Raw genomic sequence first — 12,841 nt, 5'->3', positions numbered from 1 at the left:
TTTCCTCCGCCACTTCTTACTGGCTTGTTTGGATTTGGGAGTGTAGTAGTGGACCCATGTTTCATCGCAGGTGACGATCCGATTCAAAATGTATCACCTTCTTCCGCAAACCTTGCTGTAAGCCTCTGACAGACCTCCAAATGTCTCAACTTCAGATTTTTGGTCAAAAGGCGAGGGACCCATCTGGAACACACTTTATGGAACTGTAGGTTATTTGTGATGATTGCTTGACATCTTCCATAACTGATTCAGGCTTGTTCTGCAATTTCTGATACTGTCACCCGTCGATAGTTGTCAATAATGTCTTTAACCACACAAATGTTTTCGTCTGTAATGCTGATCCAAGGACGGTGATCGTGTTGCTGATTTTCCACATGTTCTTGTCCTTCTTTGAATTTTTTATGCCAAGCAAACACACACATCCTTGACAATGTTTGATCACTAAACTGTGTAGTCAATCTCTGGCAAATTTTTGCCGCTCTAACTCCTTCACGAGCAAGAAATTTTATAATTATGCGCAGCGCAGTGTAGGGGTGCACCTGCTGCTCTGACATCGTGAGCGTTAGTGACAAAACGGCGGCAAATATCTAACAGCACGCTCTCCCCACTCCTAACGGTCCTCCCTAAGATAGCAGAAATGCGGGGCCAGTCCTACCAACTGTTGATGTCCAGGAACAAAAATCCTGTTTATATTTGATCGACCTTCGTATATTATGTAAACAGAGCCTACTCTTTAGACAGAATACCAAATACCTCGTTGAGGAACTGCATTTTGAAGTAAATAAAAGCTATAATCTATAAGGATAACTACACAGACCAGCAAAAAAAAAAGTACAACACTAGTTTCTTATGTAAAAGCTTAATTTATTCTTCTGAAATGTATGTAGGATGCTAAATGGTTTATTTTGTCACCTATTAGCATCCATTTAGCATCCTACATTCAGTATCTTCAATACGAACAATAATGATTTTTATTCTGAAATGTATTCGGTTTTTCAATCTTCATTCAAATCTTACAAAAAACTAGCTGTTTAACACCTTGAAACAAATGAGAGCATCAATGCTGGGCAACTGCGATCTCATCCTAGCAGGGGCCATCCAACAACTTTGAACAATATGCCTAAGTGTTTACAGGCCGTCATAGAAGCTAGGGGGTAGAAATACCCATTTTTAGTGACCAGTGTCTCAAGAAGTGCAGTACAAAAATTTTGTTTTGTTTGGCTATAAATTTAATAACAACTGACAAAAATCAACTGAAAAGAAAACTTACTGAAAAATTTCTACAACTGCAAATGTAAGGAAAACTGTGAGTTAATGCAAGTTGTACAACATATTTTGGTATTTTTTGCAGCCAAACATCTAGCTTTTTAAAATTTAAATGAATGTTGGAAAACCTTTATATTTTAGTGGAATAAATTAAGATCTTACATGTTGTTGTTTGAGTCATCAGTCCATAGACTGGTTTGATGCAGCCTTCCATGCCAACCTATCCTGTGCTAACCTTTTCATTTCTACGTAACTATTGCATCCTACATCTGCTCTAATCTGCCCCTACCATTCTTACCACCTACACTTCCTTCAAAAACCAACTGAACAAGTCCTGGGTGTCTTAAGATGTGTCCTATCATTCTATCCCTTCTTCTTGTAAAATTTACCCAAATCGATCTCCTCTCACCAATTCGATTCAGTATCTCTTCATTCGTGATTCGATCTATCCATCTCACCTTCAGCATTCTTCTGTAACACCACATTTCAAAAGCTTCTATTCTCTTTCTTTCTGAGCTAGTTATCGTCCATGTTTCACTTCCATACAATGCCACGCTCCACACGAAAGTCTTCAAAAACATCTTTCTAATTCCGATATCAATGTTTGAAGTGAGCAAATTTCTTTTCTTAAGAAAGCTCTTCCTTGCTTGTGGTAGTCTGCATTTTATGTCCTCCTTACTTCTGCCATCGTTAGTTATTTTACTACCCAAGTAACAATATTCATCTACTTCCTTTAAGACTTCATTTCCCAATCTAATATTTCCTACATCACCTGCCTTCATTCGACTGCACTCCATTACTTTGGTTTTGGACTTATTTATTTTCATCTTGTACTCCTTACCCAAGATTTCATCCATACCATTCAGCAACTTCTCGAGATCTTCTGCAGTCTCAGATAAAATAACAATATCATCGACAAATCTCATGGTTTTGATTTCCTCTCCTTGGACTGTGATTCCCTTTCCAAATTTCTCTTTGATTTACTTTACTGCCTGTTCTATGTAAACATTGAAAAGGAGAGGGGACAAACTGCAGCCTTGCCTCACTCCTTTCTGGATTGCTGCTTCTTTTTCAAAGCCCTCGATTCTTATCACTGCAGACTGATTTTTATACAAATTGTAGATAATTCTTTGTTCTCGGTATCTGATCCCTATCATCTTCAGAATCATAAATAGCTTGGTCCAATCAACATTATCGAATGCCTTTTCTAGATCTACGAATGCCATGTACGTGGGCTTGTCCTTCTTGATTCAATCCTCTAAGATCAGACGTAAAGTCAGGATTGCTTCACATGTTCCTACATTTCTTCTGAAGCCAAACTGATCTTCTCCCAACTCAGCTTCAACTTGTTTTTCCATTCTTCTGTAAATAATACGTGTTAAAATTTTGCAGGCATGATATACTAAACTAATGGTGCAGTAGTTTTCACACCTGTCAGCACCGGCTTTCTTGGGAATAGGTATAACAACATTTTGCCGAAAATCGGATGGGACTTCTCCTGTCTCATACATCTTGCACACTAAATGAAATAACCTTGCCATGCTGGTTTCTCCTAAGGCAGTCAGTAATTCAGAGGGAATGTCATCAATTCCAGGTGCCTTGTTCCTATTTAGGTCACTCACAGCTCTGTCAAACTCTGACCTCAAAATTGGGTCTCCCATTTCATCAGCATGAACAGCCTCTTCATGTTCCAGAACCAAATTATCTACATCTTTACCTTGATACAACTGTTGTATATGCTCCTGCCATCTTTCTGCTTTGTCTTCTTTCCCTAGAAGTAGCTTTCCATCTGAACTCTTAATATTCATACACCTAGATATTCTTTCTCCAAAGGTTTCCTTGATTTTCCTGTATGCAGCATCTACCTTTCCCAGGACCATACAGCCTTCGACATCCTTGCACTTCTCCTTCAGCCATTCTTCCTTAGCTACCTTGCACTTTCTATCCACTTGATTCTTTAATTGCCTGTATTCTTTTCTGCCCTCTTCATTTCTAGCATTCTTGTATTTTCGTCGTTCATCAATCAGGTCTAGTATATCCTGAGTTATCCACTGATTCTTAGTTGATCTTTTCTTCCTTCCTAACATTTCTTCAGCAGCCCTACTGACTTCATTTTTCATGACTCTCTACTCTTCCTCTATAGTGTTTCCTTCAGCCTTTTCATTTAGCCCTTGTGCAATATGTTCCTTGAAACAATCCCTCACACTCTTTTCTTTCAACTTGTCTAGATCCCATCTTTTTGCATTTTTTCCTTTCTTCAATTTCTTCAACTTCAGATGGCATTTCATAACCAACAAGTTGTGGTCAGAGTCCACGTCTGCTCCTGGGAAAGTTTTGCAATCCAACATCTGGTTTCTGAATCTCTGCCTAATCATAATGAAGTCTATTTGATACCTTCCAGTGTCTCCAGGTCTCATCCACGTATACAGCCGTCGTTTGTGGTGTTTGAACCAAGTATTAGCAAGGACTAAATTATGATCAGTGCAGAATTCAACCAGTCGACTTCCTCTTTTGTTCCTTTGTCCCAATCCAAATTCTCCTACTGTACTACCTTCTCTTCCTTGGCCTACCACTGCATTCCAGTCTCCCATCACAATTAGATTCTCGTCACCTTTTACATATTGTATTAAATCTTCTATCTCCTCATATATTCTTTCGATTTCTTCATCATCCGCTGAACTAGTAGGCATATAGACCTGCACTATTGTGGTGGGCATTGGCTTGGTGTCGTATCTTGATGACAATAATTCTTTCACTATGCTGGTCATAGTAGCTTACCCGCTGCCCTATTTTCTTATTCACTATTAAACCAACTCCTGCATTTCCCCTGTTTGATTTTGTGTTGATAATTCGGTAGTCGCCTCACCAAAAATCTTGTTCTTCCTGCCAACGTACTTCAATTATACCACCTACATCTAACTTTAGTCTATCCATCTCCCTTTTCATATTCTCTAACCTACCACAACGATTCAAACTTCTAACATTCCACGCTCCGACTCGCAGAATGTTAGTATCCAGAATGTCGCCCCCTCTCGTGTAGTCCCCACCCGGAGATCCGAATGGGCGACTAGTTTACCTCCGGAATATTTTACTCGGGAGGAAGCCATCATCAGTACATCATTCATACAGAGAGAGCTGCATGTCCTCGGGAGGTAGTTACGGCTGTAGTTTCCCGTTGCTTTCAGCCGTGTAGCAGTATCAACACAGCTAAGCCATGTTGAGTATTATTACAAGGCCGTATCAGTCAATCATCTAGACTGCCGCCCTTGCAACTACCGAAAGACTGCTACCCTCCTTTCGATGAACCATTCGTTAGTCTGGTCTCTCAACAGATACCCATCCGATATGGTTGCACCTGCGGCTCGGCTATCTGCATCATTGAGACACGCAAGCCTCCCCACCGCGGCAAGGTCACATAGTTCGCAGAGGAGGAGATCTTACATAAGAAATTAAAGTGTTCCCCCTTTTGTTTTTTGCCAGTCAGTGTATAAGCGGACTAAAGTATTAAATTAAAAACTTACGATCCTAGCTTTTCACCCAAGACACTGAAATCTTTAACCAAACAGCTCTTCTTATGTGTGAAGGTATCAAAAGAATAATATCCGTTATATGCTCCAATTCCACTGTGGCCCACACCACCAAATGGTAGAGATTCAACTGAAAATAAAATACAAATCAGAATATTATCAGCATCATCAAATTTTACAAATCAGGGTGTAAATAATGTCATCTTTGCCCTCTAAAATATAGCTTTATATTAACTGTAGATACACAAGATGGTAACATGTAGCTACTGAACACTGTAGGTCTAATAAATGCGGACAATGTTAAAAGTTTCTTATCAATAAGTCTATTATAAGATTCCAAGAACACTACTATAAAATAAATTTATTGAAAATCAGATAACAGATTCTATTTAGTTGTTAGCATTTATCAAGTCTCGCTATCCAACAAGCAAGCTATACATTACGCTTGGCTTCTAGCACAGGGTGATCAAATATGCTTTACTCCAAGCGCTGAGTTTTTACTGTGGACAAGCGCACGCTCATTTGCCATGTGCGGGTTGAGGTCAGCAGTGGGATGGTAAACCATACAACAGTAACACAAACAATTTTAAGAAGTTCATTACTTACCAAATTATAAACTGCTTGCCTTCATTCTCCACACACTGAGCGAGTTGGCCGTGCGGTTAGGGGTGCGCAGCTATGAGCTTGCATTCGGGAAACAGTGGGTTTGAACTCCACTGTCTGTAGCCATGAAGATGGTTTTCCGTGGTTTCCCATTTTCACACCAGACCACGGCCACTTTCTTCCCACTCCTAGCCTTTTCCTATCCCATCGCAATCCTGGCAATTTCCAGACAAATATTATATTTCATTTCTTGTATGGTATGCGGGTTCGTCTTGTATAGAGGATTATTAAATTACCCCAGAAATAATAATCACAGCCAGATAAAATGGGGGACCAAGGAGAGCCATAAATCCCTACTAATAACTTGATTCTGTAGAAACACATTGTGAAGTTCGCTCATGGAAATATTTGCAGTGTGAGCAGAGGCAGAGATCTGTTGAAAAAAATGCTAAAATCATGCCCCCTGTTGGTTAATTCTCTGAAAAACAGGGTTAGTATGGTATTTGCATGATGGCCCTATGATTCTTTCACTACTGATGGCACACCATACACCAATTTTTGCATCATGAAGGGGCACTTCATGCACAAAGCTGGGTTTAACAGTACTCCAGTAACAACTGTTTTGTGTACATACACAACCATGGAGGTAGAACCAGGCCTCGTCCAAGGAGAATATTAAATGTGGATCTACAGTGTTTGAGGTGCCTAGTATCAAACATGGACAAAAGCCATTTTGTTAATTTTTCAGTATAGCCACATTTTTGTTTCTTTATGTTAACCTCCTGAAATGAGTGTGAAAATTTTTGTGTGGCATATTGCCAGCTCTATGAACAAGAAAACCATGGTCAACACTTAAGAATTTCATTCTAAGACAATGTAAAACACTTTCAAATATGACGATGTCCATTTTTGAAACTAAGATTGGCTTTTGTCCATTTTTGATACAAACATCCCTGTAATTGACCACTTTTGAAACAAACTATCCCAATATTTTGCAACAAAGTTGCAGGATGACACGAAAGTAAACATCTGTTTAAAAGAAGTATAATAAAAATATGAGAGAAATAAGGTTATACTTATAATTTGTTAACAATTTTAAGATTCATTTCAGTTCTTGCTTCACTGTATTTCTGAGCAAAGAAACTCTAGTCCTCACACAGGTCTTCAAAACAATCACATTCATAATCATTAACAGTTTGAACATTTTCACTACAACTGTTATTATTAATGGCTTCGACATGCCATTTAAGGGAGGTGATTAATTTTCACTCGTTTCCAAAGTGCTTACCTAGTAATTTGTCAGCATCTTTAAGTTTCTGTGGGTTTACATTCATGCCAATGTCAACAGGTAAATGACTCATTAACATTAGACTTGCCTGTCCTGCCTTTGTGATCTTGTGCTCAATACCTGTGTTCAAATAGTAGCCTACCTCACTTTTAACTACAAAATTGCCTCTTTCCGTGCTAATGAGTACAATTTTCTTACACTGTGAAATCTTGAAATGAAGTTGACTAGCTAATTTCAAATAAACATGTGATTATTCTTTCCACTTCAGTGATTCCCAGGTTTGTCCAATCACTTTCACTGTGCCGTAAATTTTGAACACCTCACGATATTCATCTGGACTTATTGTAGTCGTCATTTTCTTCCGGTCTTTCTCAATGAGTCCAAAAATTATATCTGAGGGCAGATATCAGTGTCCAATAACCAGAAATACGAGTTCTAATTTCTTTACTTCATTCTCCAGCCACTGATTGGATTATTCTAGATTAAATTAGTCCAATAAAAGAGACTGTGTTGTATTCGTAACAATGCTTACCCTTCTAAGTCCACATGAAACAAAAACAGTCTATCAATCTCAAACGCTACAAGAGCTCTTTTAGTTCTCTTCTTGAATACTTCCACTCACTCTTCCTTTTTAACTTATAACCTTTTCAACTCTCCCCTACTTTACTTTACTTTGATGCCAACTTCAACTGCTCTGTCTGTTTCACTATCTGTTCCAATTCTATTCTACTGTACTATTTTTTTGAAGTTCCTACCTGTTCTTATTGCACAAAGTTATTACTTACTGATCAGTCATTAGTTACATCATCTTCTAAATATTTTTCATAACTGAAATTATTTACCTTATACAAAAGATTTTACCAAAGCCCTAAATCAGACTTGGGCAATCAACACAATATTGTATGACAGATATACAGCCTATAGGTCAAGTGTTGATTATGACATCCATCCTTCTGTACACACAGTTTTCATTAAGTGCACATGGTTGCTCTAAATATGTGACCCATTGTGTGGAAAGAGGTATAAAGTCAGGTTTTTTATTTATGTGATCTTGTGGTTTTAAAATTGGCGTAAGGTACTGAGGTGACCCATTGTGCGGAAAGAGATATAAAGTCAGGTTTTTCATTTGTATGATCTTGTGGTTTTAAAATTGGCATAAGGTACTGAGCTTTTCTAGGTGAAATACCTCAGAAGATACTAATTATTGAATGTTCCTATTTTTAAAAAAACTGTATTTCGAGAAAAATGAATTTACAGCTTTCACTGATTTTCTTACCAATTATACTCATTACATCGAGTGGCAAAGAGTCGAACTGCTGCATAACTTAGTTTGTTAACAAGACCCATAGGTAGCATTAGAAGTCAACACATAGAAATGCAATTTTCACACCCCAGACACTTTTGTTCAGCCCTGCTGTAAAATTTACATTGCCGACTTTGGGTACCTTTCCGTGAAACGGGTCACATATACACTATAACTAAAAAGACAGAAACAAAGATCAATAACATACCAGCAAGGTGCATTATTGTGTCGTTGCAACAAATTCCTCCACAAGACACACTGTCTATCAGCAACTTCCTCTCTTTGGCATTCTCAGTAAAGATATAGAAAGCAAGTGGCTTTTCCCTGTACAAAATAAGAGATTAGTTTGAAAATCCATTTCAACTGCATGTGCACAAAAGAAGTAATAGCATATAAAAGGAAGGCCATTCCCTCACTCTCATTTTACAATTTCCAATTCATACCTGCCAACTTTACAAAACTAAAAATCAAGACATTTTGATATGAAAATCAGGAGAAATCAAGAGATACAACTGGTCAAAACGGCTTATTCATTGTCGTACACAATACAGAAGTACTATGTATTGTCTCAAAACCCGACTGTAGCTATATGAGGCTACAAGGCTGAAAATTACACATCTCTATTACCTCACAGGAAGTATGTGAGTGAGATGATCGGTCTGTGATAAGTCTTCCGAAAATAGTATGAACTCATGTTCCACATGTGTGAATCAGTCATGCACTTAGATGCCATTACTTAGCAAATGCATAGATTAATATATTACATCATGTGCCTGCGCGATTATGCGAAGTGCAATGCCATTTTTATCAAGTAGCTAATAAATTAAAAGTTGCCAGAATTGTCTCAAAATAGCTCCTATCTAAAAAAGTTGCTATCTTTGAAATTCTGTCCCTAAACTACTACAAAAGACTCAAAATGTAGCGACTAGTCTCTAGAATCGACTAGACTCATGTGAACGAACATGAACATAGAATGATAAGGATGTTGATTTCCACAGGGAACCTGAAATATTTGTTCCGAATGAGCACTAGCCATGTGTCTTGGTGGGTGTGCCATTTACCAACTGAGGAGCCCAACTTGGCACACTGGGGCAAAACGCTGACAACCAGGAATGAGTTAGCTGGAAAATGTATAATGTCCAATAACGGACCAACTATTACGAACATAGCATGCAAGAACGAGAAATTGACAATCGATATACGCGTCGCGATATATAGGTTTCAATAAACATCCCACATCTGCATGCATTTCTTGTATTAATAAACGTCGATATTTCATTTGAAAGCGGCCAATGAGCAAAGGACTTCCAGCCATTGGCGTACAAAGCTGAAATTGCGAGATTTGAAAACAAATGTTTGAAGTTCACCAAAAAATAAGCCAAAATCGGGCAAATAAGAGAAAAATCAGAAGGCGGGAAAAAATGTCGAAAATCGGGAGTCTCCCCCCTAAATCGGGAAAGTTGGCAGGTATGCTAATTTATAAAGCCCTTGAGGGCAAGGGCCTCCTACTATCCAGTAGGGATAGCTCTGCTGAACTCACTGGGTGAGCTAGTCCCTGCGAGTTTGTTTCTCCTATTGTGGTAGGTGCCAAGCTATTAATCATTAATTATTATCCTTTGTCCTTATTCCAATAATCTTAACCTTCAGAAAGTTCTGACCAGTATTTTATGTTCACAAATTATTATTCGTCCCTATTCCAATCACTTTAAGACTAAGAATGATTCTTTCCACTTCACTCTGTCTCTTGCTGTCCTTGAGCACTTCTCTGAATTCTTGAGACCACCTCTGTAGTGGATGTCCTCTGTTTCTTTTTCCTATTTTGGGATCCCATATTGTTACAGTGTACCTATCTACATGTAGATATTTAATAAACACCAGATATTTAATAAAAACCAAGTACACCTTAGTGCACCGTCACTGCATTGTCCTACACAAGAGGTTTGCAGTGGTGTCTCAACGGCGCACTAGCCGCCAGCATCTTGGAAAGGTGTTGCAATCCACCTGATGAGGCCACTGATACACTGGGGCGAAACGCTGGTAGTTTCACGATTTAAAAAACCTAAAGAGCTTGAATGTTTGCAATTAAATTACAGTTTCCTTCTAGGAACTTTATTTTTTATGAAAACCAAGTTATTTCTGTTTAATTCATGGGCAAAAAAACACTTCTAATGTGAAACCCATCCGCCATTCACTCTCTTGTTTTCATTAATGTACAGTAAGTGGCTTGGACAGTGCTCAAGAACTCACTTAGAGAAAGAATATGTGGGAAATTTAGTAACTTGAGCTAATGTGGTGTATATACTAGTATCTGTATATGTAATTTGAGGCTAGGAATATGAAGGAAGCAGTCATGGTCATTATGTTAGATACAATCCCAGTATCAACCACGAAGTGAAGAGGAGAAACCATGATAAAACATTTCTAGAACGACCAAAATCACTGGCACTCGACAGAATTAGGCTGGATTAAGAAACCCGATATTAAGAGAAAATCATCCTTGGGACATCTATTCAAAGTTTACATGGTCAGGGTCAATATGTCCCATTTGGAACATAAATATGATACTGAAAAATTCCTTAAATCACACACGTTTACTAGGCACTACTTTACTTCAGACGTATTAGGCTGGATTGGACTGAAAATAGAACACTAGGAGAGATACGAGTAGAAGCAATACAGTGTGAGGACTCAACAACAGAGGATGATATAACAATGCGGGAGGTGGAGTTAGCGGTGCAAAAGATGAAGATGGGAAAAACAACATGGATGGATGAAATCAGTGTGGAAATTATAAAGGCTGCTGGACCTGTTGGCATGCAATGCTTGTACCGGCTACTAAAGTGTGTGTGGAAACACAAATGTGTACCATAAGACTGGAAAAAAGGGATAATAATACCAGTGTTTAAGAAAGGGGACAAGAACGTTTGTGGCAACTATAGAGGAATCACACTTATATCACAGGTAGTTAAAATACTGGAAAGGATATTAGAAAGAAGAATAAAAAGAAAGATTGAAGGACAGTTACATGAGGAACAATATGGCTTCAGGAGTGGAAGATCTAGAGTGGACCCAATCTTAGGATGAGAGAGCTGATGGAAAAGAACTGGGAATATGGAAAGGACGACTTTCATTGATATAGAAAAGGCATATGATAGTGTACCCAGAGAGAAGGTATGGGAAACCATGGTTAAAAAGAGACTCAGAAGAGAAATGTTAGAAATGGTGCTAGCAATGTACAACAACTGTGCTAGCAGAGTACTGACCCAGTTGGAAAGACAGAATGGTTTAGGAATAAGACTGGACTTGGACAGGGGAGTGTTCTGTCACCTCTTTTGTTTATAATGGTCATGGACAAAATTGTAAACGAAACAAAGGAAGCCTATGGAGATAAAGATATGAAGATACTGCTATTTGCAGATGATGATGTGATCTGGAGAAAGGACAGCAAAGAAGTGCAACAACAACTAGATGTACTGAATGAGAAAATTGGGAAGTATGGCATGAAAATCAGTACAAAGAAAAACAAGACCAAGGTGATGTCAAGAGGGGAAAGGCAAGGAAAGGGCACTATGAAACTGGAAGTCAGTGTCTGGAAATTGTGGACAGCTTTAAATACCTAGGAAGTGAATTAATGCAAAATGCTAGGGTGGACTTGGAGATTAGCAGGAGGGTACAGCAGGGTAATGCATTCTACCAAAGTGTAAGAAAACTTGTTTGGAGCAAAGAAGTACCAAGGAAAAGTAACAAGATAATGTACAAAATGTACTATGTACCCATACTGACTTACGCAGCTGAGACTTGGACTTTGACTAGCAGGCAAGAGAGTAGAATTCAAGCCAGTGAGATGAAATTCCTAAGAAGTATGATAGGAAAGGCAGAGTGAGAAATTAAGATGTTACGAACGAAGTTGGGATAGGAAAGCTAAATAAGAGAGTTGAAAAGAATAAATAAGGTGGTTTGGACATGTAAAGAGGATGGAGGAGAACAGAATTCCAAGACAGATGCTGGAGGCAAAGTGCGAGGGCAAAAGAGCAAGAGGAAGACCTACAACAAGACGGATTGAATTAGTGACGAGCAGCATAAGAAGACGAAATTTAGACGGACAAGATCGTGGAAGAGGAATGATGGAAGGAAAGAGGAAGATGGAGAAGTACCATACATAAGGTTCAAGTTAACAGTATTTATAGGGATGAGCTGGGTGCTGATTCGTAGGTTTGAACTGACCTGGCAGTAGTAGCAACTTAGGAAGCTCCTGGCAGGAGCTGGATAAGGGGAAATGATGATGATGATGATGATGATGATGATGATGATGATGATGATGATGATGATGATGATGATGAAAGGTTTGAATATTTCATTGGGAATTGAGGTGAATTACAAAGATGCTGGGGTATTGCAATTTTATCACACCAAACTTCTTTTACTTGTCAAAAAATGTATTGACACAAAACTATAAAATTTATAAACCCTTAAATACAATCTAAGTTGGTTCGAAATGAATGGACTTTGGTTAAATAAATAAAGAAATAAGATAAATTAAATGTGCCAGAACTAAAATCAAGGATTTGTTACGTGTAATAAAGGATGTAGGTTTCTAGGCTGTCTGCAGATGGAGTATAATTACCCGAATAGGTATGATGTAATTAGGATGTACGAGTGTGTATACTTGGAATGTGTAAGCACTAGTAGAGTGTTATGCCATGCCAATTTGCACGTTGGCACCAGTGAACTTTTGTCATATGTTTCTAAGTTGCTACTACTGCCAGGTCAGTTCAAACCAACCAATCAGCACCCAGCTCATCCCTATAAATACTGTTAACTTGAACCTTACGTATCTTTCTGAATCTTGTATTG

General features: G+C 38.4%; 1 protein-coding gene across 1 annotated transcript in view; it reads right to left on the bottom strand.

Annotated features, from left to right (window-relative positions):
- LOC136873837 (aldehyde dehydrogenase, dimeric NADP-preferring) overlaps positions 1 to 12,841 on the bottom strand; it is a 99,082-nt gene that overhangs the window by 19,046 nt on the left and 67,195 nt on the right. Inside the window, exons 9-10 of the mRNA XM_067147106.2 lie at positions 8,196 to 8,311; positions 4,788 to 4,923 (exon numbers count right to left, since the gene is read on the bottom strand). Of these exons, the coding sequence (XP_067003207.1) occupies positions 4,788 to 4,923; positions 8,196 to 8,311 (252 nt within the window). The remainder of the gene's footprint in view (positions 1 to 4,787; positions 4,924 to 8,195; positions 8,312 to 12,841) is intronic.

This window comes from Anabrus simplex, chromosome 5, assembly GCF_040414725.1.
Source record: "Anabrus simplex isolate iqAnaSimp1 chromosome 5, ASM4041472v1, whole genome shotgun sequence".
Lineage (NCBI taxonomy): Eukaryota > Metazoa > Arthropoda > Insecta > Orthoptera > Tettigoniidae > Anabrus > Anabrus simplex.
This window is presented reverse-complemented; position numbering and strand designations above follow the sequence as displayed.